Source organism: Lutjanus erythropterus, chromosome 13 (assembly GCF_056507025.1).
Source record: "Lutjanus erythropterus isolate fLutEry1 chromosome 13, fLutEry1.hap2, whole genome shotgun sequence".
NCBI classification, from domain to species: domain Eukaryota; kingdom Metazoa; phylum Chordata; class Actinopteri; order Lutjaniformes; family Lutjanidae; genus Lutjanus; species Lutjanus erythropterus.
Genome location: NC_139329.1, coordinates 36,529,494 through 36,557,122, shown reverse-complemented (window position 1 = coordinate 36,557,122; position 27,629 = coordinate 36,529,494). Strand labels below are relative to the sequence as shown.

At 40.8% G+C, this 27,629-nt stretch overlaps 1 protein-coding gene across 3 annotated transcripts in view; it reads right to left on the bottom strand.

Annotated features, from left to right (window-relative positions):
• Positions 1-27,629, bottom strand: part of sin3aa (SIN3 transcription regulator family member Aa) — a 33,964-nt gene continuing 6,335 nt past the window's right edge. For 2 of the 3 annotated variants that reach the window (XM_084733996.1, XM_084733998.1), the window contains exons 2-21: positions 23,906-24,122; positions 22,051-22,233; positions 20,917-21,023; positions 18,556-18,850; positions 18,188-18,436; positions 16,938-17,090; positions 16,522-16,677; positions 16,325-16,414; positions 15,649-15,767; positions 15,329-15,539; positions 14,806-14,922; positions 14,323-14,561; positions 11,974-12,157; positions 10,049-10,625; positions 8,071-8,240; positions 7,793-7,966; positions 5,734-5,826; positions 3,971-4,065; positions 3,541-3,733; positions 1-1,988 (exon numbers count right to left, since the gene is read on the bottom strand). In XM_084733996.1, coding sequence (XP_084590122.1) covers positions 1,758-1,988; positions 3,541-3,733; positions 3,971-4,065; positions 5,734-5,826; positions 7,793-7,966; positions 8,071-8,240; positions 10,049-10,625; positions 11,974-12,157; positions 14,323-14,561; positions 14,806-14,922; positions 15,329-15,539; positions 15,649-15,767; positions 16,325-16,414; positions 16,522-16,677; positions 16,938-17,090; positions 18,188-18,436; positions 18,556-18,850; positions 20,917-21,023; positions 22,051-22,233; positions 23,906-24,122 — 3,853 coding nt within the window. In that variant the 3' untranslated portion in view covers positions 1-1,757. The remainder of the gene's footprint in view (positions 1,989-3,540; positions 3,734-3,970; positions 4,066-5,733; positions 5,827-7,792; positions 7,967-8,070; positions 8,241-10,048; positions 10,626-11,973; positions 12,158-14,322; positions 14,562-14,805; positions 14,923-15,328; positions 15,540-15,648; positions 15,768-16,324; positions 16,415-16,521; positions 16,678-16,937; positions 17,091-18,187; positions 18,437-18,555; positions 18,851-20,916; positions 21,024-22,050; positions 22,234-23,905; positions 24,123-27,629) is intronic. The other variant, XM_084733997.1, reaches the window with a different exon arrangement.

The window sequence follows — 27,629 nt, the reverse complement described above, 5'->3', positions numbered from 1 at the left end:
TCCGTAGGCTACAAATGTCATTTTATTATTACTTTAAATAATGTCTAAATAAAGGGACTAAAGACATGCTCGTGTGACTTTTCTTCCATTATCAAAAATATGGTGTGGGGGTGGGGGTGGGGGGGTGATGTCTGTTTGCAGCAGAAATCTATCCAGGGAGGGAAGCGTGCATCATCACGAGGTGAGACCGTTGCGGAGTCCGTTCATCTGACGACTGAACTTTAAAATGAGTCCCACCATCACCAGCGGACGGTGTCGGTTGTCAAAAAGAGCAGCGGGGAGGAGGGGGGTGGGGGGGCAGTGATTTTTAAACCAACCAAATGTCACATTCAGAAGAAGAAAAAAAAAGTTATTTCTCATATATAAAAACTGAAAGACCTGGATACATTTCTACTTTTCCACATGTTTTTTTTTTTACTACAGAAATTAAAAAGAAAAGACATAAAGGAACACACAAAGGGGGGAAAACAGCTATTTTTATAATCAACTCCCTTTGGTAAAAACTGTAATAAATGGTCTTGCATTTGTCTTTTTCATATACATACTAACTTTAGCCATTTATCACTAAAGTCCACAGTAAGCTTGGAAAGTATTACTAGCACAACAACACAGATCTGTCATAAAAAGTCTGAGACTATATACAGTGTATTTACAAGGTGAGCGGCGTGTGGACAGTCCTCCCAGAATGAGACGAGTGTGTGTTTGAGTGTGTGTGTGTGTGTGTGTGTGTGTGTGTGTGTGTGTGTGTGTGTTGAAGCTGGTGTATTGGCGGAGGGCAGTTTAAAAAGGTTGACGTCCAGGGCGGCGAGGATCATTTGTGTTAATAGAACTATATATAATATATATACACAACACATACACTGGAATACATGTCAGTATCTGACATTCACGAGCTATACAATTTTACAGTCTGAGACCAAACAGTGTTGTGAGGCTAATTTTTTGTCTTTTTTCTTTTTTTTTACATAAACGCAACAGTGCTTTTTGAGAGTTAACCTGACAATACTGTTTGGGGCTCAGGCACAGTTTCTAATAATGCTGCCATGTGTTCTTGGAAAAGGAAATGTTAACCCTCTTTCCGTCTAGTGATAGGAATTGTGATTTGGCCTCAACGCAGGAATGTCTGAACCAGATCTCTCAGACTTTGTTGTGCTCCCTCCAAACCTTCAATCTGGGAAACTAAACTTTTTGAAATCTTCCTAAATAAGTGCACTTGTCTGCCATATTGTTCTCCACGGATACTGTAGGGTAACACTCTCGTAAAGAAGTCCCTGTACGATTGGTTTTCGATTGGAGCTCAAACTCTGATGGCTTCAGACGAAATGTTCAGTCAAGAGCTAAACCGATGCTGATAAAGTACAAAACCCCCCCCGCCCCACCACTCTTATCTCTCACAGGCTCACTTGTTTTTACGTTGCTAATCCCTGTCGAAAAAAGGCTCAAGGAAGTTTGAGAAGTGGCTCCGAGTGCTGGTAAGAGCTCAGGTCTGCGACCGGATCATGACGATTCCTAAGTTTTGGCACCGAAGGCCCTGCGAAAAAATGGGCCCAGCTAAAAACGCTGGTAAAATCAGTAATCCTGCCGCCCCGGGTGCAACATACACGGTAGCTAGCTTAATTGTGCTCCCATGTCGGCCTTAAAAACACATTAATAAGCCCTCGTCCCTCCCTCTACTCCTGACCTGTTTGACTTCAGAACAAACACCCCAGAAATCAGTCTCTCTCTCTCTCTCTCTCTCTCTCCTGTTTCTCCCCGGGCTACGGCGCCTTGCTGGGCGAGCCGTATTTGACTCGGTACTTGTTGATGTTCATGAAGTGAAGGACCTCTAGCTGGCGGGAGGTGGTGCAGGGTAACAAGCCGTCGCGCCCTTCGCCCATCAGCCACTTGTTGGTGTCGGCGTTCATGTCGCGGGTGACGTGCTCCTTGACCCACGTGTCCACCCAGGCCTGGAAGCGTTTGTGCAGCCGTGTGCTCACCCTCTCGTGAGACTGGGGAGAAACAACACGGTCACTCTTATCAGTAAGTTGTTAAAATAATCAAAAATGCATCACACCACAAGGAGATCAGTGAGTGGAGATGTTAGAACATGAAAGAACAAATCTTTAACACCAAACCCACAAGCTGAATCATCAGTGAATCATCAGAGCTTTCTGCATTAGAGCTCCCCTCACTGGTGACAGGCTGCGCTCACACTGCAAGTCTTAGTGCTCAACTGACCCCTTGCTAAGCCCCGCCCGCCTTAGTTACTGTTGCTACACCAGTCAAGCTTTCCACTCTCACACTGCACAGATGCTGTTTACAGTGAAAACGGTGGCACACAATGATGAAGGCTGGCTTGTTAGATGATATCAACCCTGAGTGTGACCCTCTTTCCTCTAAACAACGGTGGAAGATTTAACATCAAAGTTGGGAGCAACTGTTGAAACACAAGGTCTTTGATTCTACAGAGAAGTAAACAAAAGCAGCTCCTCATTTCTGGCTGGCGACTGTGGATTTTGTCGGCTGAAATGATGACTCTCGCTGACAGTTTTCGTACATGTTGCTAACTAATCTGAGCTGTTTTACCTGAAACCTGATAACTCTGTGAAACATTCAACTGATATAAAGTGTTCTACCTTCTTCCATAAGGTTATTAGCACAATAAACAGTGTTTATACAGGCTTAGTTGGTGTCTAGAACTTACAGTAATATTTTTTGCTTTAAAGAGAGCTCAAGGTGGCTGTGCCCCGTTGTGTTTTTTAGCTTTTATGCTAAGCTAAGCTAGCTCCAGGTAATACAGCAGTATCAAACTTCTTTTGGTGCCTTTCACAGAAAGTCAAACTTCAAGCAAACAGCAAGCAAACGGAAAAGGCAACAGATTGAACTGAAGACAGCCAGTCTTTAAGTCTCCAAACTGAAGGAAATTATTTTAAATACAAAAATGATCCACCTCTGCTTTAGAAGTACATGTAAATGTTTCGACAACAAGATTTTAAAAAGTCTGTCTGCTGTAGAACCACTGTGACGTGCAGGTTTCAAACTAGACCTGCAGCAATTAATCAAGTATTAAATTAATCGCCAACTATTTTGGTAATCAATTAATCAGTCCGAATATTTTTTTCTAAGAAAAAAAGTCAAAATGCTCTTTTAAATGTGAATATTTTCTGTTTTCCTTACTCCTCTATGCACGTAAACTAAATGTCTTTTGTCTTTATGGACAAAACGAGACATTTGAAGACGTCAGCTTTGGAAAACACTGATAATTTTCATCATTTTCTGACATTTTAAAACAAATAATCATTAGTAGTGGTCCTATTTCAAACAGCTAAACACCTCATAAGGAACTGAGGAACAACCTGCTGAACATCTTACTGTTTAATCCAAATACTGGATTCTGTCTTATTGTCACTGAGTCCATTTTACAGGGTTTAACATGTTTCACAACTATGAAATGACTTTCGCATAACTTTGCAGTAATTACAGAGACAATAAGGGAGTAAAAGAGAAACAACAACAAAGGGGTGGTAATAATACTAAAAAAAAAAAAAACGAAGTGGATACCTGGTGAGCTCGCAGCAGGGCAGTGCGTCTGTACATGTAATCCTCAGACTTAAAGACGTAGACCATCTTGTAAGAGTTGAGTTTGAACATGCACTCCATCTTCTCCTTCTCCAGGGATTTCTTGCCACCCTCACAGGCCTCTTTGTCCAGCTGCTCTCGGCCCTTCTGGTACTTCCTGATCCGTCTCAGATTCCTGGTTTCGAGAGCAAAGGCGAACGTGATGAGGGTGACTAATGGGACCCAGCGGAAGCGTGTCAGAACTAATCGATTGGAGTTAATTCAATCAAAAGGACTTGTGTTCGACTTTTGCGTTTGACTTTCCAAGTGTCAGACAGTTTAGTGAACAAGATCCTGAACATTAATATCACTTTGAAAGAATTAAAATGACATTCACAATTTAAAAAAAATCACTGCAAATTTGAGAACTCACCTGGGAAGAAACACTGGCTTCTGAGCGAGGTGCTCCCTCAACTCAGGTGTGGTGGAATCTGGGTTTAAGTAGCGGCCAACATAATCAGACCAACGCTGTGAATAAAAAAACAAGAAGACAGCGGCTGAAGACAGATTACAAACACTACCTCTAATACCAGTATTACCAAAAAGTTGGCAATAGGTCCTTACTAGTGTTTCCACTCCAGCTGGAGAAGTGGACCTTCTTACTAGACAAAATGTAAAAACAATGACAACTTTTATTTGCAGTTATTCTCTGTATATTTATTTCTCTCATAATATCAAAGATCTTATAACCCTGACTCCAAAAAAGTTGGGAAGCTGTGAAAAATGTTCATATGAAAAGAATGCAGGGATTTACAAATTCTACTTGACTTGTATTCAGTTGAATTAGGTACAAAGCAAAGATATTAAATGTTTAAACTGATAAACTTTATTGTTTTCTGTAAATATACACTCATTCTGAATTGATGCCTGCAACATGTTCAAAAAAAGTTAAGACGAAGGCTGGGAAAGTTGAGAAATGCTCAAAAGGTGAATTGGTAACAATATCATGATCAGGTATTAAAGGCGCATCCTTGAAAAAGCTCAATCAATCACAAGAAAGGATGGAGTGAGGTTCACCATGATAAGAAAAACTGCGTGAGCAAATATTCCAAAAGTTTAACATTATTTCTCACCATCTACAATCCAGAATGTCATTAAAAGTTTCAGACTCCAGAGAAATCTCTGCATGTAAGGAGCAAGACTGAAAACCAACACTGAATGACCTTTGACCCCTCAGGCAGCACTGCATTAAAAACTGCATTAAAAACCCACATCATTGTATAAACATGGGCTCAGGAACACTTTGGAAAACCAAGTTAAGACTCTACCATGCAAAGAGAAAGACATATATCAACAGCATCCAGAAACGCTGCAGACTTCTCTGGACCTGAGCTCAACTGAGATGAGACATCAGCTGTGATGGTATGGGGGTGGGTTAGAGCCCATGGCATCATGGGTAACTGTCATGTCTCTGAAGGGTCCATTAATGCTGAAAGGTTTTGGAGCGACATATGCTGCCATCCAGACGTCCCTGACTGACCTGCCTGCAGTCCAGACCTGTCTCCCATTGAAAATGTGTGGTGCATTATGAAGCACAAAATATGACAACAGAGACCCCGGACTGTTGAGCAGCTGAAGTCGTATATCAAGAAAGAACGAGGAAGAATTTCACTTTCAAGACTCCAACAGTTAGAGTTGAAATGTTGACTGAGTGTTGTTAAAAGAAAAGGTGACGTATCTCAGTGGTAAAAATGCTTCTGTCACAACTTTTTTGAAACGTGTTGCAGACATCAAATTCACAATGAGAGTCTATTTAAAAAAAACCTAAAATGTTTATCAGTTTTAACATTAAATACATTGTCCTGGTACTGTATTCAATCCAACACAAGTGAAAGTATTTGTAAATCACTGCGTTGTCTCTCAACTCTTTTGGAATTGGGCTTGCACTTAATATGACACAAACAGCCAAAGAAGTGAACAAAGAAGTGATCAACCATCACAGAGGCTCTATCTGATTTAATTATCCTAACTTGTAAAAACTAACTTGTACTGGCTTGTAAAAACAGCAAAAAAAAAAAAGGATTCATTGCGTGGCTTGTGAATTAAAAAGTTATTTTCCTGCATTTATCCAGACTCTTTGTTCACGAGCCAAACCCTCAACCCGACAGTCTTTGTGTGGGTTTAACAGTTTCTTACCTCAGCCTCCATGGGCTCGTCTGAGTTCTCCTCCTCTGTGTCGAGCAGCTCCACCGTGAGCTGCACCTGCCCTCTGTTCCTCAAAAACATCACCTGAGAAAAGTGACACACACATGAAAAGTGTAAAATTAATTTAGTGTTTGAGAACCGGGTAGCTGCAAAATAAACATCTTAGGTTTAGAATCCAGATTTTTGTTTCTTTTCCCAATCTTTTATCAGTTCTTCAACTCATTCTTCTTCTAGCGAAACACTCAGAAAAATGACTTTCATGATGAGAAAGCAGAGAACAACATAAAAACATTTACATTTTGGAAGCTGGATTTTCTGGAACATCTCTCACTTCACTTTTCCAGCTGTCACTGCAGGATTATTTAGTTCAACACTCTTCAGCTTTGTGACATTACTCTCTTTCAGAGGTTGTAGTGGAGGGTAAACAATGCCCCAAAGTTAGCCTAAATTTAAGCATCTCACCTCAAGAAAATGCAGTGAAAATAGTTTCTATGGGTACCCAAGAGTCTCATTTAAGAGGGCCTCTGAGACATTTCCAGAACAAAAGCGATCGCCCTCCAGTCGTTGAGAAATGCAGTTCTTACAGAAATCTCCAAATGTCAAAAGTGAATGAATGAATGAACTTTTCTGTGGTGTTCCTCAAGGTCTTGGTGTCTTAAGGTGATATTTTGGAGGGATTTTGATCATTTTTATTAATTCTGCAGTGGTAAAAATGGTTAAATTGCGCAGCAAATCTGTGCAATAACTTGTATCAATCTAGAGCTGGGTATTGATTCAGATTCCCCAAATCCATTCAAATCAGTTCACAAGGTCCTGATGTGATTCACAATTTGATCCAATTCAATATCGGTTCGGTTTCAGTTACAAAACCAATTTGTCTTGGATATGAGATCCTCAGAGAACCAATGCAGTAAATTGTATAGGGAACCCTCCAACCTGATGCATTATTAAAAATATTAACACACTAAAATTAGTGAAATCCTATGCCATGAGATCTTGCATTAAAATCTGGTCACGAGAGACTAACAGGGATAAAACTGCAGGCTATATCACACATCCGCAGGAGAAAAGACGTATATTAAAAGATCGATTTTGGGAATTTATGAATCAATATTGGTCCAGGCAAAGGACAATTGGTTTAAATCTATTAATCAATTTGTCCTATAACAATCCAAAAATTGCTGCAACAATTTATGAGATACAATAGTGCATCATGGGAATGCACATCAGTCTTCAGATTTCCAGCTTTCAGATGATGTATACAACTTCTAGGTGGCATATTCTGTTGACCTGAACCCCAGTCTCCTTGAATTTAGACAAAAATTGGTGTATGGTAGGGATGGGGGAGTCAAGGAGGTCATAATTTACAAAATTAGATCTATTATTTCTTTATTTCTTTTCTGACAAAACTGGATGAACAGAGCAGGTTATCAGCTATAAAATTAAACTTTGAAAGTAGGCCAAAAGGGGAAAACAGTGGCCTTAAGCTGCTGTACATGTCGCCAGAACATGAGAGCAAGTGAGAGACGTGTGAGTAAAATTGTAATCAAATAAGCACTAAATGATATCATGTTGTAATAACTGGCAGGCTGCATACAGCACAGTACCAATCTGGCTGCTTTGTAAACTTTGTGGTCTATCTATGTGCAAAAAACCACATCTGAAACTGGTGAGTGCAGCTTTCTCGACTTTGCACGTCGCTGCTTTCATTTCTCTCATAATTTCTTACAAAGTGGAGAAGCTTTATTAGTTGTGAACACATCCGAGAACAAAATTTAAATGAAACAACAATGTAAGAAATCTTCACGGTCTCAGTTGGTATGGGCGGGATGTTCCTCTCTGCAGCAAACAAACTTCCATATCTGGATTAATTACAGCAACCACTCCTGCAGCCTTGTGGAAAATTAGTAATTTTAAGCACTTCTCCTTACGTGAACTTTAATTGTACTAATTTCCATATTTTCATTACTTCTGCACGATGTTTCATCACCCATAATCAAACATCTTCTCCCCAGTTTTTCCAATGACTGTGGGAGCTTCATGCGTTTACCTTGAAGCAGTTTTCGTCAGACATGAGCTGCTCGGCTCTCCGCTGGTAGATGGTCTCCGCGGAGCTCCGTGAAGACTGCGTGGACATGGTTCCTCCGCTGGCGTTGTTGGCGCTCTCTGAGAGGTAGAGGTCTGTTACCTGGACACAGATTTCATCGCTCACGATGTGCTGCAGCTGGACGGAGAGAAGGAATTGTGTTAAAGTGGAAAAAAACATTTAAAAACGTCAGAGTTACTTTCTCTGTGGTGATGGAGGGCTGGCAGAAAACACACAATTACCTGCCGGACGATGCTTTGGATGAGCTTGTCCATTGTGAAGGCGATGTAAGCGTGAATGGTGAACATTTCCCTCAGCGAGTCCTCGTACTGAGAAGCCTCCATGTTTCCGTCAAGCAAATTTCGAACCATCTCCAAGAAGGCTGAGTAGTAATCTTCCACCTCGATGTCCACTAGAGACGATAAATATGATCAAACATGAGACGGCTGAGTGGATCAGCACATGACAAAAAGACTGGCTGCATTTCAAATCAATCTTTTCTGGCAAGCGGCGCTCATTTTGGCAGCAGATACTTTTTCCAAATCTGAGCGATCCCCTGGTTACATATACAGTGGGCTTTTGTATTTTTGGGGAAGCCATTACAACACAACCAAAAGGCCAGAGCAGTGGATGCCCGGGAGTGTAGCCGTCATGCCCCTTCTAAAATTAACTACCCACACAGCCTGTCTGGCATGTCCTGCTCTGAACCGGCTAATGTGCTCTTAAAAGAAAGCAGCAAATGAACATATGTTTCCCAGCGTCTCCATCATCACGCTGGACATCAACAAGAACACAAGATTTCTCTCACTTCTGCAAATACATCTCTAAAGTTAACAGCTAACATGAGCTAACCATTAACATTAGATGCTAAGCACAAGAAGCTAAACACTGTACAGTTAAACTATTAATACATGTGTCTTAAAGTTTACCAGGAAATTGCTGCTTAGTGTTCGCTAACTACAAACGTTCATAGAGTTTATAACTACTTTATCAGCACCAAACGTGAAGAATTAAATTAGGTTGGATCTTTGAAAAAGATTTCTCTGTCTATGTTGTGTGTGTGTGATGATGTTTGAGGGTTTTTTCCACCCATTACCAAACGGTTCATCTCTCATTCCCACAGTCTTCACCCAGTAAAATAGTGTAGCTAACTAGGGCTGAACGATTTTGAAAAATTGCGATTATTTTGACTGATACTGCAATTGCGATATAATAGATAATTTTTACATCATTATACTTAATGTGCTTGAAAAAGATATTATAACAACAAAGGCTTTTTTCCCCCAGGAATCTGTACTAAATGAATATGCCTGATGTTTAGGAGAGTTTAGGAAAGTTTCTTGACACACAGTATGCCTTTAACAAATATCGCACCTCCTGCAATTTGAAAACTGCTGAAGCCATATTGCAATTTTCATAAAATTTGGATTAACTGTGCAGCCCTCCAGCTAACAAACAGAGGCTGGTGAGGAGGCTGAGGCGAGAAAATACAAAAAGTGAAGTTCGTACACAGATCTTTATGGATTATATTGATGCCGAATTGACTGTCCACACATGACGCCTTTCATCTTGTGTGTCAAGAGATTTGTGTCTGTGTGGACACAAGGAATTGTTAATACATCCTTTTTCTTAAATGGAGTTTGGTGCAATATTTTTCTCAGAGATCACAGGGAATTTCCAAAGATTTTTTGTTGGAGATCACTGCTGAAAACTGTAAAAAAAAATAAATAAATCTGCAGATTATGTTTGAGCCTGACAATCACATTAATTTTGTCTTTATACAATGTATTTATCACTTGTTTGGTGCACCACTGGTTTTGATCTTAGTACCTGACAATTTCAGCTGTGATTTATCAAACTACTACGGCACAGTATTTATCAAAGCCCAAAGTAAAGATAAATACTCAAACTATTCATCCACTTTAGTCTTCTTTACTGCCTTACTGATCTTTGTTTATTCACATTTAAAACTGTTGATGCCCGTCTCTTACAATGTCCCTTGTTTGCAAAAAGCCTACAAACATTTTTAAAATACTTTTCAGTTACTCCCTGGGATAAACAGGAATGTGCATTATGTGTCAGAGAGCAGGAATGTGGCCCAAAAGTCAACGGAAACAGAGGATTTTTTTGCTCCATCCTCAACAACAAACACGATAATACAGTTTGGTTTAATTAACAGCACAGAAAACATGTGCAGCAGGTCTGTGTCTTGTTACTCACTGGGCTCCTTCAGTCTCAGCTGGATGGCTGGATTGTCGTTCTTCTCCTTCTTCAGTCCCAGGACTTCCCTCTCCCAGTCTCGTTCTCTGACGTCTTCTTCGATCTGCCGCTCCGCCTGCCCGTACAGCCGCAGCAGGCGCGAGCACAGCGTCTGGTGCAGCCGCAGGAAGATGTACCAGTTGTTGTTGACGTAGAAGAGGTTGTAGGCGTCATCGCAGCCCCGCAGCTTCTGCGCCGCCGTGTTGCTGAACAGCAGCTTGGACTTGGAGGGGCTCCCGCTGCCGGGGACGCCGTTGTGCTTTTTGGAGGCGCCTTCCTCCAGATCCATTTCCTCTTCCTCCTCCTCCTCCTCCACGTCGGAGAGCTCGCCCCGCTGAGAGAAAAGCATGTCGGGGATGAAGTGGTAGATGATCTGCTTGATCTTGTATTTGTCTTCCTTCTGGATGCTGGTCTGCCGCTTGACGTGGTGGATGATGAGCGCTGCCGCGTCCTCCAGGATTTGGCTGTCCTCGTAGGCCAGCGTCAGGTGGGGGCCTGTGGGTGGGGTGGCGTTCTCCTCAGACGCCTGCTCCTGGCGCTGCAAAACAGGACCAATTCAATGTCAATGGAGAAATGGAGGTTAGAGTTCTGCGGGTTCCTGATTACTTCTATTTGATACGATTTCAGTTTTTTTTTTTAATTTTTATAAAAGCTTGATGTTATAACACAGAGATACACACAGTAAACCTTTTTTTTAAGTATGGCCTGTCAATTCTGACAACTGATAGTATGCACAAACATTTTTGTGACTTTTCTTAATGAAAATTACATTTTATGATCATAATAAAACACTAACAATTAAATAACTTCTACATTTTCTCCCAAAGGGCTCCAGGGGCGCCATTACAAAAACTGCATTTTGGGAAAAAGTCATATATTTTCTTAGGACAGGAATTTAGCTATTACAGAGGCATCCTAACTAAAGCATGTCTTAATTTAGGAATCCTAAATTAGGATGGCACAGACCCTGTCCAAAATTCAAAATAACTGTCAGAATTGGCGGCACCACTTTTGTTAGGTCTGTACGGAAATGACAATAAATGCAGGGAACAACATGAACACGAAATATTATGATTGAAAGGCTACTCAAACTGAATGATGATTTAAATTTCCAGGACCTTGAATTAATGGGTATATACTGACTGCCAAGACGATTAATCTGGAATTTATGAGGTCTGAGATGGGACAGGACACTGCCACGAGTTTAGGAAGTGCTTCTGTAAAAGGAAGATAGGATTTTTCCTATCTTGGAAACTTAATTTAAGACAGGACAAGCACTTAGGAAATTCTTCTATAATGAGGCCCCAGGTTACTGCCAGGCCTTGTCCTCTTTCCTCTCTCTCTCTCTCTCTCTCTCTCTCTCTCTCTCTCTCTCTCTCTCTCTCTCTCTCTCTCTCTCTCTCCACCTTTCCCCAAACTTTCTTCTTCCTTCTTCTCATTTTCTTGCCCTGTCTAATACTTCATGGTCCTCTCTTATATTCCACTCTGTCTTCTTTCTCTATTCCTGGTCTCGGACTGCAGGAGTTTTAAAATCATAACAGATTTTGAAATGCATCAAACACCCAAGGAGAAACTTCACAGCTCTTCTTCTCTCTAATTTCAAGCACGTGCACACTGCAAGATTTGAAAATAACAGCTGCTCTGTCACCTCGTAGACTGTCTCTCCTCTAGTCTATCGCATTTTTGTAAATTTGACCAGTGCAGAATCGGACATCTGAAGCTGGCCAGGCAGTTAGTGGTCAGAGTGAAAACAGGCTGATCAATCGGTGCACGTCTATTATAACATTAACAAAATACCGACAATGGCATTTTGGTAGATTTGGATTCGAGTTCACATTTTGTGTTATTGCTGGTACTGTACTGGAGCACAGAAGAAAGAAACGTACCTCGTCATAAATGCTTTCGATTTCATTCAGCAGGGACTTGGATCGAAGCACTTTGGTGTCGTTCTGTTTGAAGTTGATGCCTTGATGGTCGAGAGACTTGAGGTAATACTTCTCGTTCTGCTCCCTCCAGATCTTGTTGAAGCCTCGCTGGGCTTCCCGCCACTCTTCCTCCTTGGTCTTTAACCTGGTTAGAAGAGAATGCAAAGTCAATAAACGTGCACACAAACACACTCACACCAGGGCTGGGTACCATTCTCATTTAAACCAACATGATACAGATACCCAATGGTTCTTTTTTTCAGTACATAACTCTCTCTGTTTCTTCTTTTGTCATCATAAAAATATAATTTCAGTTATGTCAGACTAAGTCTAAACTTGAGAGAACATTTTAAACACCACACAAAATAAAATCCCTCTGTCTCTCCCTAACCTGTGTCTACAACCTGCCACCTGTCAGTCTGTTACCAGGGTATTTAACGCTGTTGTTTGTCTCAGAGGAAGCACATGTGATCTCTTTCCTGTTGTCTTTAGTACCGTAGTGCTTGCATATGTAATATGTCTTTGTCGATAGTCTGAAATTCGAGAATATTGGTTTCATACTGAGGTTTCCTGTAGACCAGAGTTCATCATTCATGTTTTTCCCCCACTTGCCCAGATGAGTGGGTCAGAAATCTACCTGTCCAAAGCAGACTGCTTTATTTCATAGTTTTAATCAAATGACAACAAACACTAAAGTCAGTTATCAGAAAACAGTGAACAATTCCAGGCCCAGGTCACAGTACAGGTTGATGTCTTTAAATATCTTGTTTTGTCAGTCTAAAAGCTAAAGACACTGAGTTTAAAATGAGAATAAATGGGGAAAAGCAGGAAATGCTCATATTTGAAAGGCTGGAAACAGCATTTTCTGGCATATTTGCATGCAACAACTGACTGATTATCAAAACAGTTCAATATTTTATTCATTTTTTACTACTTGGGCAAGGGGGCAATCCTTACTGCAGACGAAGAAATCTCACACACTGTTTTAGCATATTAAACATTATGTTGGTAAAGCATTTCAGATGCAGCCATTGGCTGAGTGTTGGTAAAAATGCTAAGCTAACATCGACCAAAACAGTGAAAACAAAACGGAAACTAAGAAGTTTGGAGGGTTAAGCTTCAGACATGCTAATGTTAGCTGCAGCTGCTGCAGGGGACTTGGCTTTAAGGTTATGAAAAACAGTGCAGTCTTTGGTTTTCACATGTTCAATATTTTTGTGTGTGGTTAGATGTGGTGCCCTCGCCAGCTTTGCATTTCACACTAGAAATATTGCAGCAAGTGTTCTCTGTGTTGTGTTTCGCTCTTTAACCACACTTGCGACCACTCTCGGCTTGATACTGCCCTGACTCACTGTGACTTGAACGAGCTGCAGAGGTGACATTGCTCTCCCTCCTTCTTTTTTAATCTGTACAAAGGCTGAGCATCGTTTAAAAGATGACGATCCAGCACCAGTGCCAGCACCCTTAAAGTGATACCAATACCAATCGAGTGCTCGATAAATTTTTACACAGTGCAGCTGCCATCCTGAAGTTTTCTTCATGCTTTATTAGGTGTTTCATCACGTTAGTCATATTCACAGCTTTTCCTGAAATAATCCCTCCACATGTTATGCATTTATTTTTATCAGACACCAAAGGCGTGAAATACTTTCAAATGTTTTGGAGGCAAAATCATAAATCTAATCATTTTTTTCTAGAGCTGGTTACACAATGGATCAAATACAGGTGTCATCTGTCTGGAGAAGTTTGAACACTCCTTGGTTCTGTGTTACTTTGAGTAACGATATCCAGCACTGTTTGATAACCAACCCTAACACTGACACACAGCAAAGGTCACTGTCACTTTTGGCGATTTGATTCATCACAACAAGACACAAACATCTGCTGCAACATGATGCACCTGATGCATTACAAGCAGGAGTCTTTATGAATCCTTTTGCAGCAAAGGAGAATGTGTTCTATAAAAGCACGTATTAAATCTCAGGAGCCATTTTTAAATCCAGCACTCCAACATCATATTGGCTTTTCCCTCCCTGTGAGGATTAGAGAGTTTATAAGCTGTGGCTCATAACCTCAGTCTGGGCCCAAAAGAAGCTGGTGTACACACATTTACTGCACTATGTAAACAGAGAGCTTGTGAATCACACAGCTTTGTTTCTTGCAGATATCTCACCTTCATGATTAAACCTGAAACCCTCGAGCAAAAGACAACTCTCTCAATGAAATGTCTAAATGCACAGGGATCTACTATTAAAAAAAAAACATGAGAGGAAGCAGATAACGTCACTCAGGAGCCGGTTGGACTCTCACCTCTTTAACACGATGGGGACAGACACAGCAGGGTTTTTCTTCAGGCCGTCGATGATGTCGGGCGCCTTGTCTCCGTATATCCTCTGGATGGCCTTGCGGTGTACGACCTCCGAGGAGCCGCCCAGTGTGTTGTCCAAGCGGAACTTGGCCTGCTCCTCTGCAGACATGCGGGACAGCTTCCGTTGTACCGTCTCCAGGACTCTGATGGTCGCCAGGTTGGTCTCCAGCACTACATCCAGCTGTGGCAGAGAAAACAGCTGGTTTAATATCCATTGCTCTGCGTACATGACCATAATTTTTAATTTAAAAAGCTCATAATATCCTCATCTTTATTGAACAACTTCACTACAGTTATACAGACGTCTGTATTCAGGGATGTTTAAGGGCAGAGATGAACAAGAAAGAATGCAACATCTACCAGAACATAAACTGTTTATGGTGACATAAACAGAGACGGTGTGAATGTTTAATGTTCCTGCTCACCTCAAAGCGTTCGTCCTCACATCTGTAGATGTGCTCCTCGTACTGAGTCTTCTTGGAGCTGACGAACGTGGAGTCTTCAGACCAGGAGGGGAAGGACACCCAGGTGTCATTTAAGACCTGGACATCACAGACACAAACAATGGGTCATCTTTTATGTCATCATTAGGTTAATGCTGAGGTCAAGTAATGTCAGTGAGACACACTGACTGGTAGCTTTAAGCATTTATTGATCTAAAAAGCCTGAAAAACAGGACTACAGTTAATGATTATTTTAATTATTGATTAATCTGTCAATTATTCGTTTGTTTGGTTTTGTCCACAACCCCAAAATATTTCAGTTTACTGTTATGAAGGACTAAAGAAATCAGAAAATAATCACATTTGAGAGGCTGAAATCAGTTAATTTGGACATTTTTATATATATATATAAAAAAGTAAAATGTAAAATCCTGAATTTGTCATATCTTTGACAGAAAAGACATAAGACAACTGAAGTTTCATTAATCAGAAAATGAGCCCTTACCTCTTTACAAAGTGGAGTTCTGCCGGTGCATTTGGGCTGTTGGTAGCTTTTGGGCAGCGCTCTGTAACTGGAGCCTAGCCTCTTACAGGAAGCATAATCGATCTCCATGGCGATACCCTCGGTGGCCCGTTCCTTAGGGTACGTCTCGATGTGGGACATTTCCCGGTAACCCAGGAAGTTTTTAAACCAGTTGAACAGCTCAGGGAATTTCCTGTATGATATAATTAAGTAAAAACATACGTATGATATATACAGTGTGCTGTGAAAACAAAAACAAGCACACGTATGATATTTTCCAGGTGAGATGGCCGAGCACTCACCCTAAAAAGGGCAGCACCAGCTGCACCAGTTCAGCCCTGGAGATCACCTCCTGATTAAAGATGACCAGACACCGCAAGAAGTTGTCGTAGGCCTCTGCACTTCGCAAGGCTTTGCGCACCTGTGATGAGAAAAAAAAATGTAAGAATAGTGTGTGACAGAGCCGAGTGGAGGTACATGACCAAAGTACCACAGCGTAACTCAACTGTGGTTACCTTCAGTCATTTGAGAACGTTCTGCTTTAGTCAAGTCTGATATCCTTCACTACTTTCACAGTTTACATGTTACAGCTTGTACTTCAAAGAGACACATATCTGATAAAACAATCCACATTAAAACAGAATTACTGTCTGAGGGTCAGTTCTTGATAATATATCCTAAAACCAAAGTCTCTGCTTTGCTTTCCAAGCTTTTGCTTTAATTTAAAACGCTATCTGCAGAACTCAGCGATTTGTTTTCTGCCTTCATATCCTGTGTTCATATCCTTTCATTTAATAACTGTTTGTTTTTCACATTAACTTACTAATTTTACTTATCTTTGGCTTTTTATTGATGCTTCTTGCTATTGTGCCTTTCTCTTTGTTGCTGTAACACTTAATCTTTCATTAATTCCACAGTGGGGAAACTTTTATCTTAGCCGAAAACAAAAAGATAAAATGCAGCATACTAAAAACTCACCTTCTCAAAGAACAGAGATTCTGTCCCGACTCCATGCTTGCTGGCTTCTGCCACCGAGGAATCTTTCAAATTCAGTAACTTGGGCTTCTTCTGTAGCATTACCAAAATAGCAGTGGGAAAACAAGGGTAGAATAATTAAAAAAACAACAGCAGACGTGAGACAAAGAAATAAAAAGGAAACAGGTGCATGTATGTACCTTGACAGGGGGTGTGGCCCCCGGGGTTGGATGACGACGGATCTGGCAGCCGTTCTGATTGGGCCTCTGTTTGTTGTTGAGCTGCAGCTTTTTGGCAGTGCCGCCGTGGTCATTTCTTACAGACTCGGCCTTCTCAGCTGTGGTCTTACTTAACAGCTGTGGAGAATACACGACACTGATTAGGACGAGGGTACATGACTCACTCTCTTCAACTCCAGATCTCCGCAACCACAGATACAGTGGGATTATTCCAGCAGGTCATTGTTAAGAACAAAATCAATGCATTGAAAACATACTCATACACATTATATAATGTAAGCAAATAAGATCCATTAAGAAACACCAAGTAAAAGTAACTCTTTTACTTCATACTTGAAGTACATGTGCACTGAAGCGAGTATCACAACTCTGCTCACCACTGAACTGTTGGCGTCAGGCAGAAATTGTCCAAACTCTGAGAGCAGGTCCTCCTGGTTCTTGAAGAGTCGAGCCACCTGAGCGTACACCTCCTGCTCCGTCAGAGCCGGCGTGTAGTTCCCGCCAGCCTCCTTTGCGTTGCGCTGCTCCTTCTGTAGTGAACAAACAGAAATTTACTGTTAAGTCACAGCTGAGACTTTGAGCAACATGAGAGGTCGCAACATCGTCGTACAAAGTAGTTAAGCTTACTTTTAGGGCTGAAACAATTCCTTGAGAAGCTTGAGTAAGTTGATTACTAAAGATCATCTATGCAATTCTTTCCCTCAAGGCCTTGTTTAATCCATATCAGTAGTGGTGCAACGGAGCAGAGTTGGTCTGTGATCTGTACTGATCATCCCAAAAGGCTGGGCATCACTGAGTGAATTTAACCAACAAGGTGTGAAATACAGTTTTACTGCTGCTGTAATGCTTCTCGAAATCTCAATGCAGAGTTGCAGTGAAAAAACAAGACTGATCCAAGCTGTGTTTTGCTCAGAACTGTTTCTGTGGCACCGGAGTCATGGAAAAAAGTTTATGCAACCATCACTTTTGCCTCCTTTGAGAGAAATGCTGCAGGCTGTGACATCAGGCATTTTCAGTGGTGTAACTGGGAAACTGGACATGCTTGTTGTCAAGACAAGACTCGAGAGGAATGTTTCGTTTATCAGCAGCAGTGCCAATCGGGGCACAAAATTTGCACCTGCCGCTAACCCAGTTTTCGTGAAAAGTGGCTGGTAGATCTGCTTCACTCACAAGCCATAACAATAATGGTAAAATGAAAATTTGTACATTCACTAGCCATTTAACCAGTGGTAAAAAGATTTTGCACCCTGGTGCCAATAAAAGAAGAAGAAAACTGACTGAGCCCCAGTCTGTGGCTCTCTCACAGAGCTGCTGGTTGCGTTACCATTAGCAAGCCTGATGAACGCTGATGGAAAACCAACATCGCACAGGAATAAGATTTATTCCTCTTCAGTGCTTGCAAACACAACACTGTTTTTAACCCTGCTGGATTCAGAGCTTAGCAAGACATTTAACACTAATGAATAGTTAAGTTAATCACGATAAACAGCAGGGCTACAGCCATGTTCTGACATTCTTCCAAAGCAAAGCCTCTCTCTAATTATGGCTGGTGAGTTGTGACATATTAATAACGGAAGAATTAGATCTTTTGAAGCCACAACAGGACTTTATTTCAACAGCTACTGACCTGGTACGTGTGGAGGATCTCCAGGAAGGCTTTGTAGATGTCGGGCTGGCCCTGGAAGCGGTTCTTGATCTTGTTGACGTAGTTGATGGCGTGGTTGAACTCCACAGGCTGGTTGTTCTGAATGGGTGGCCCAGTGGGGGTCCCGCTGAGTGGCGGGTGGAGCTGCATGGGCGGGGAGCGAGGAGAGGTGTATGCTGGGATGGACGGATTGCTCTGACTGCTCGGTGTCAATGCCTGGGGTTGAAGAGGCTGGAAAGACAAAAACGTTGGAAGTTTTAGCCAGGTGTTGCACCACAAAACTTGAACCAGACTCTGTTGTGATGGGGATGAAAATATTTTTTGTGCCACTTCCCACTCTAATTACTCACCTTGCTAATCTTGGCAGGGGTGGGCTGTGTCAGCAGGGGCGGAGCGGTGGTGGTTGCAGTAGGCGGGAGCTGGGCCGGATGTTGAGTAGCTGCTCCTGTTATGGGGATGTTCTGGACTGAAATGCCATGCGGGGTGATGTGGTGGATCTGACCAGGCGTGGTCACGTTGACCAGGTCGTTGGTCTGGACCTCGATCTTGTAGCCCGGCGGCAGGAAGGTGTTGAAGCCCATGATGAGGTCGGAGTGACCTTTGAAGAGCTGGGACACTCTGCTGATGACCCCGGGAGTGTCAATACTGGAAAGACAGAAACAGACAGAATGAATTTAAATCCTCCCTGCTGCTGTCCTGTCAATCACCTCTGCAGTTTGCATAAAAACAAGACAGAGGTGCAAGCAAAGCAACGAAGCAAACCATTTCATTAAAGCTGCAAAAACAGTTACATGAATACCAATAACCTCAACAAATGTTTGTCACCCTGTGAAGTTTTATTGGGGAAGGTGATGAGATGATAACACCACTTAGAAGATAAAAGAAGCAAGATTCAATTATGCAGTGCTGTAGCACAGTTCCTGCCCCCTCACACCCACACATAACCAAAGGACTTAATGCACCCCATTAGTCATTTTAGACAGACCTTTCCCCTCATAATGAAACTGAGCACTGAACAATACGCACACCTCTTATGTCTTTTTGCAGACTTTTGTACCGTTTTGTACTGTTATTACTGCAACTGTTTATCACCTTGTCTACCTCACTCATCTTGTTATTATCCTGTCTTCTTCCTTTCTTTAGAAAAACTTAGTTTCTAACATATTTTTATATTTGTAGACATAGTGAACTGAGAATTTCATTGCATTGAAAAAAAAATTCTGCATATGACAATAAAGCCTTTGAATCAACTGTTCATTCTGTATTCTCTCCTTCATTTTGTACTGAATCAAACTTTATCAGCATCTGGTACATGTAGGAGAAAACACAAGCCATCAAAGCTGACCAATTAAGTCCAACAAAGCTTGAATAAATAATCAGTCCCTCCAGGAAGTTGCGATGCTGTCACTGCAACAATAAACGCAACTTCAACCAATCCCTGTGAATAAGCATGACCTTGCAATTTTGTCCAATCACTGCAACTGTTCTGCAAATCTAACCCATCATCGTAGTCCCACCGATCACAGCAGTCCCTATGCAAAAATCACACGTGCACATCTAAATGAATCAACTCAATGTTTCATTCTTACTATTATTATTATTACTTATTTATGTTTTAGTTTTGTCACGGGAACTGAAGAGAACACAAGGTCAGTCACTGTGAAAGATTTTGCTTCCCCCAGGTGCACTTCTTCATTTACAAATAAAGCATATTTTGTTAGAATTTTTCCAGTCCTGAGCCTATCTGGTAAGGTTACTTGGAAGACTCAGAAGAGCCTGCTGCTTTTCTTCGTCCTGGAAAAAAGTTGCCTTTGATTTTTAATGAATTATACAAGAAAGCAGTGTGTTTGCATCACTATTTTTTCAGAAAAGCTGTGTTGAAATCCTGGAAGAACTGAATAGTTAAATTTTTCAGGAGGTGCGCGTCAGCTACAACGGGAGCATCTATGCAACTATTGGGCCTCTGCATGTAAATATTAGTAGAGTTACTTGGAAACATATAATACTGCCTGTAGATTCTGGATTTTTCATGTGTTGTGAATTCTGATTACTTGCTTTAAAGATGACTTAAAAAGTTGATGAAATTCTCAAACTTCCACAAACCCTGCACGCATTCACAGCTGCTGAATAAAAACTGTTCGTAGAGGAGTATCTCCAGGACTTTCATGTGAAGTCTTTTTAAATTAAAACTAATGTTATCAGATCTTTTCTGTCTCGTTTCGACTTGAAGAATAAATGAACTCGCGTGTCTGCCTCTGTGTTGTATCAGCTGTCATCCTGCTAAACCTGGGATGTGAGTCAGGATTCATTCAAAAGCTGCCAACATTGTGGGGCATTAAGAGTTTTACCAAAGCGAGAGCAGCTCGTCCCCTTTGAACTTTAGATTGTTCTGAACAAATGCCAACTTTCAGCTGCCATCTGTGACGGGGATAACAGACCAGTCGTTCTCAGCAAATGGGAACATTGAAAATACGCTAATTATTTTAATGGAGGCAAAGAAAGGTCATTATTTTCAAAGTTCGAACAACTAGTCAAAAACTTTTTATGCTTTTTGGGACCCATGGGAATCGTTCTGCTTAAATAATCTTGTATCTTGCAAAAAAAATCTGAATGAGGCTCATGACAAGTACATTTCGAATTAGAAAGTTGGCTGACTTTGGGTCTGGATCCTAATAACTCACAGTACTCACAGTATCAAACAGTTGCCTCACCTTTGAGACTTGAACTCCTTCATTATGTCCAGAAAGTCATTGTAGACCTGAGGCTGGTTGCCAAACTGCAGTTTCACTTGGTCCAAGTAGGACAAAGCATCTTCCACCTTAGGGACAGAGAAGAGTGAAGTCAGTTTCATCAATCTGACAATCTGTTTTTCTCCTCTACATTCATTTTTGGCAGCAGTGTCCTGATTCGAACCAAACATTCTTATAGTAAGAGAGGCCATTTATCCATGATCTCATTTTGACACTGGGAATAAAGCAGTAAATAAATCAGTATTTAACCAGGTCATACAAGGTCACAAGTTCTCTACTTCAGCTACTGTTGGTTTATTTTTTCACCATCTGCATGGATAGATACAACTAAGGTTAAAGGGGAAATTCAGATTTTTTATGATTAGGGCAAACTGGCCATTTAATTAACCAAAAATGCAGGGCTCAATAATGAGGACTGCTTGTTTGCCCGGAGCAAGTAAAATGCCATGTCGGGTAAGTAAATCTGACAATAAAAATGATTAAACTACCCTGATAATCAATTAATCGTAGGTAATCATGAGTAACTTTTCATGCAAAGTAGCAGAAAATGCAGCTTTTCAGCCTCTAAAATGTAGATTTCCTACTTTTCTTAATGTATTATCATATTAAACAGAATACTTATCATTTTAGACTGACTTTCAAGATAACACTTTAGACTCTGAGAAAGTAAGATGGACATTTTTCACCATTTTCTGGCATTTTATAGATGTTGCAGCCCTAGATTTAACATGACAACTTACTTTATTCTTTGGAATTATTTAATAACCGCTAAAAAACAATTTGTGCAGGATTAAAATGTGCTCAAACTACCAGAAGCCAACCAAAAGGGCTGCCACTAATGAATATTTTCATTGTTCATTGATCTCTGGATTATTTTACAATTAAATGATTGTTGTTTTGCCTATAAAATGTCAGAAAAATGTCCATCTGTGTTTCCCAAAACCCAAGAGGACGTCCTTAAACATCTTGTTTTGCCCACAACCCTAAGATATTCAGTTTACTGTCATAGAAGACGAAAGAAACAACGTCAACGTTGGTTTTATGTGGGCTGTAACAACTGTAAGAACCCGTCAAAATAAAACTTTGGTGACTAACCTTGAGCCTCTGGAACTGCTGCTGGCCCTGTGCAGAGGCTTGAGGAGCAGCTGTGTGGCTGTGGCCTGACATCACTGAGGGCCCATGGGACTGGACTGCCGGGCTGTGGTGGTGGGACCCTCCGTGGACAGCTGGGCTTGGAGTGTGCCCATGCCCGCCACTGTTCTGGGCCACAGTGGGAACCTGGGTAAGCAGAGACGCTTATAAAAATGATGCCAAGTAGTAAACTCTTGTAGTAACAGACATCTGATGGCTGGCACTTTAATTTTACCATAAAAGGAAGAATCATTTAAATCACCACAAAAATGTATCTTCATAAAAAGTGAGACAGAGAGAAAAAACAGATCTTCAGGCTTTGTATCTGATAGGCAGCACTAACAGTTCAGACCTGGTATTACACACATCCTCTGTGAGCCGATCACAAGTGGACAGTGTGTGCGTTGATACCTGGCATTACAATGTGTCCCCTGATGCGTCCTCAGTAACCATTTGTGATCAGATCTCACTTCCTCACCCTATGGGCAAATAAATACTTGGACTCTTTTATCAATTCAATTTCCATTACTGTCCATTAAGCCTTTTTTCTTTTTTTTCAGAAATTAAACGCCACACTAAACTGCTCTATCAGCCCACGATGAGCCTCATATTTTTACTTGCACTGTCAGCAGCCAGACAGGAGAGCTCTGAGGTCCGCCGGGACTTTATAACCTAACTACGACCAGGATGATGCACGCTTCTACTTTTTCTGACTGTGTGGAAATCTGATGTTTTCACATCACAGAAAGGAAGCCTTAATTAGAAAGGCAGAGGGGGAGAAAAGTCTGTGCTCTGGTGCACCATATCCTGTCTGTCAACTTATTAAGAATTCACCATAGCCTTTCAATGCAAATAAACACGTTTACAAAATGTGCTGTTGTTTTTAATTGGCTGCTCACTGAGGCAAACAGACACAATGTTTTTTAAAGACATAACTATATATAGCCTACATAATATATAACTTACTGAATTTACAAGAAGACTCAAATGATTAAGAATTTGTCCTGGACAGCATTTCACAAAGTTTATAAAGTTTGTCCTCTCTGAACAGCTCTCAAAATAGTGTGATTTTTCGATGGAGTCTGGGAAAACTCAAAAATACAAATAGTTATGTCAGAAATAGTGATATCAATATATACTGATACTTAATATTTGTAATGCTTGCAGTGCTCATTTTTACAGTGTCGATACTCCTGTGCCAGCTGCACTTTCTCGCTGCTTCTTCTTTCTGACAGCGAGCTGACACACACCGCTGCAGTGCCCACATAGTCTCGTCTCCTCTCACTTACTCACAGCGCTGTCTTCTTCTCATCATTTGTCTCATTTTCTATATCCATTGTCATGTTACCGCCTTGTTATATTTATCTTGTAATGAATATCTAACATTTTATGCCCTCAGTGTTGAGTCAATTTTCCACTGTGGTATTGATTAACGATATTGTTCCAAGTATTGTATTTAAATTAGAAATGTATTATCGTGACAACACTACAATGAAACAAGTGATGGACTTACAGAATGTCAGATGAGTAGACTGTTCTTCACTGCGGCCCAGAACACGTTTGCTTACACACTGCTGAAACAATGTGGTCACATGTGATCCAGACCACCTCCGAATGTGTGTGTGAGTGATCATATAGACACACATCCTGAGTGTGTTCAGACCTGTACTTGGAGCTGTCCACTTGTGATCAGATCACTCAGGACACGTGTTAACACCAAGTCTGAACAGGACCCGTAAGTGCTGCATTTGACCTGCCTCAAAAAACTCTAACACACAGCCAGCTTAAAACAAATCTGCAGGGGAAAGGCAGAGTCTACCTGGTATCCCTGGGGGACGGAGTACTGGACGCCTGGTGTGGGCTGCATGTTGTCCGACACGGCCTCATACACAGCCGGGGCTGGAGCAGGGGCCAGGACACGATGTTGGAAAGCCTCCGCGTTGCCAGCGAGGCGCCGCTGCTGGGACGCAAAAACCGTTTCCTGATCCTCCAGTCGCCGCTTCATTATGAACTCATACTCGTAAGAGCTGAGAGACCTGGAAATAAAGAGCATACGGACCTTATCTCACACATGCAGATCTCTGCCAGGTTATCAGAATCCATGTATTTTATTCAATAATTTGCTGAAGAACATATGGCAGTGTGTTTTTTGTTACTTCGGCTGTGAATTTATGGATACACAGAGTGCCAGCGAGCCACTTCTGCTGTTTGGCATGGGAAGAAAATTATTACATGCTCTCAAACTATATAGTCAATGAAACATCCAATGCTTTTAGCAGCACAGGGGTATCTGAGAGTTCACAGAGGTCAACTACCTGTACTGATTTACTAACTTGTGACAGTGCATGTCAGTTTTAGTTTGTCTTATACTTTTGGGATGTTTCTTTCCTGGATGTACGCCAAGGTTACCCTGACAGGAGATTTAGTTTGTGCGCATCATTGCAGACTTTCTTCAAGTGTCTTATTACACCTTTGTTTGAACTTGCTGATGTCCTGAGCCTCTCTAACAGCACCTAGAGCAGCATTGTATACACAAGAGCACAAGAGATGTGCTGATCATCCCAAAATCTACTGCTCATTCCTGCTGCATATGTAACAACAGAGGAGTAATGGCACCACAGAGATGGTGAGGAACACTTTGAAAACTAGGAAACCTGCAGACATACATGACAGCACACCCTGAAACAACAATATACAACTTTTGCTCTTTTTATGTGCTGCTGTCTTGTTTTATTGTGTATTTCTAAGTAACTAATCTCTTTGATTGGGTTACAAAGTTAAAGAAAGATGTGTCATGAGGAGTAAGACAGATGAGCGGCATGTATTATGTGTGAGTGAGGCCTGTCAGCATGCTGTCATCATGTCAGCTGTGTGGAGTTACTTTAAAGCTGCTGTAATAATAGACACAAAATATACCATCAAAACTAAAACTCTCCAAATAAAACTGTGAAAAACCTGTGAAAATGTAAACATGGGCTTATTTCATCTAATCTCAAGGAGAATCCGACCTGGTGGCAGGCATTAAGAATAACTGGGTAGAAATAGTAGGTCTTTCTGCTGATGGTCTTATTAATTAAAGTAGGTCATAGAAGCATCAGTAATGAATTTAGACCATTTCATAACCAGTTAAAAACTCCTTGTAGCAGGTTTAAGCTCATATAGGAAGAAAGCAAAACCAAGCCAAGGGCAATTTTCTGCATTTATCAATTTTATCTAAATTTCATTTTTAATTAGGCGCCCCAGCAGCTTGGTTGATGGGGCGTGCGATCCCCGTGTGGAGGCTGAATCCTCCATGGCAGCCGTGGGTTTGATTCTGGCCCGCGGTCTTTTGCTGCCACCCATCTCCCCACCATTTCCTGTCAAGCTACAGCTGTCATGTCAATAAAGGCTGAAAGTCCCCCCAAATGCTTCATTTTGGATGTTTGATTGGTGCTGACCAAGGTTCTGTGTGTGTAAAAAAAGTTTGAATAAAAAGCAGCAGCAGTATTGCATAACTGAGCCATGTTGAGGGCTGTGCATGGGAGGAGGGCTCGAAATTAACTTTTTCCCTCAGTGTCCCATGACTGTCCTAAATTATACTCTAAACTGTCCCAGGTGCTGTGGTATTTCTTTCATTTAACTTAATAAATATAGTTGAATAACTTTCAGTAACTTGCATCACTTCATTGACTCAATCTAGCACACAGTGGAAGTTCTGCTAGTTGTTACCCGCACTTATCTTAATAAAAAACTTTAAATCACCCCGTGTGTTTGGCCACAATTAGTTCCATTTATTCTTTTAGTTATTGATCGAGCTGCTGTTTCCTGTTCAAGTTTAATTGTTTGATAAATGCATCACTGCAAACTGCAGAGCAAACGTTTGTTTGTGATTGATATATGGTGATGGAAATTCATATGTTTCATAGTACGTGATTAATTTATTTTAAACAGAATGACAGTTTGTTAATACATGTGTGACAAAGCATAGAGCTTGTGCTGGTATCACCTTGCATTTTTTTTAATTTGAGCACTGAAATGAAATGACGTATATTCCATAAGGCATTGATGTCATAACTTCATTTGTAATAAGTTTCTTTACTGTCCCAGAATTGTCCCAGACACTGTATCTTTGTGTCCCAGGTACTATTTTTGTTGTCCTTGGAACAATGGGACATCCTTTATTTCAAGTGCTACATGGGAGTTGTGTATTTGTTTCACATTTTGAGCAGCATTATGCTTTTTGGGTGGCTAATTTAGGGCAAGTGCATCCATACAAATGTATTAGACCTAGATCAAGCCATCCATACTCAAAGACCATGGGTCAGTTTCATTCACTGATAACTTTATTCCTAAAGCTGAGTCAAATCTCAACAATTTGGAAAAATGGAACTTGCGAAACCCCTGTGAATACCTTAGCAACAGTTTGGTATTTATATTACAAAGAATGAGTGTATACTGCACAACACTGCACTGCACTAACATGAAAAGGCTAAAATTTCCCACAATTCCTGTAAGTAAAAGCAGTTTACCCAAAGGTCTGGGTAAACCTCACACAAATTGCAAAATAAACAAACTCAATGGATTTTGTGTCCTCAGTGTGTTCCAAATGAGAGAAAAAAAAGATCTCAAGGAGTCATACGAGGGGAAAGTTTTGAAAATTGCCTAAACATGATCCTACCAGAAATGCCTTTTTTAATTCAGGCATTTTGTGAGAAAATGGCACGAAGTTCACAAAAATTACAGCAGAAAATCTGACAAATGTTTATTACTTGTTCACCCAGTTTCCTGGATAACATATAAAAAGGTCTAAATGGTGGTTCAAAGGTGTTTCTTAACCCTGATGCAAGGCTGTCAAAAATACTGAAGAGTACTGATGAGTACTTTTTTAATAGCATGAATTTAAAACTATACACTATCTGTTAATGACAGTATTTAAAGTACTGAGGCTATAAAAATAAAGTAAATTTATTCTTCATTGTTCTGTCTGAAATTTTGCAGAGAAAAACAGACATGTTCAGTACCAGCACTCTGTATAAATTGTTATTTTAAAAAAGGAAAAATGATTTCTGATTTATTTTGTGTACCTAGTACATTTTTCCCTTTTTTTTTTTTTTTTTACCATGGTCGGTATCAAAGTTCAAAATTCTGGTACTGTGACAGCTCTAGCCTGGTGTTATTGATTTAAATAATTTAAATCTGAATCTATATTGGTATACTTGTATACAAGTCAACATAAATTGGCATCAATCCATATAAATATTATCCTTAATTAATACACACTTACATTATTTAAACGGGCTATCACTTAAAATAGAAGTTTAATATTACTTCCAAAACATTTGTAACTGCCAAATTGGCAGTAATCAGCATAAATGCTGGCAGTGAGGAGAATAAACTTAGATATGTTAGCTTTAAACCCTAAAATTAAAAATACATATTTTCCCCTGGCCTGTGGTGCTATTTATCCATCTAGAGTTTTGGGTGTGAGCTGCAGAGTTTTGGAAATACTTGCCATAATGATGTCTTCCTTCCCTCATTATAATGGGACTAAATGGCACTCGGCT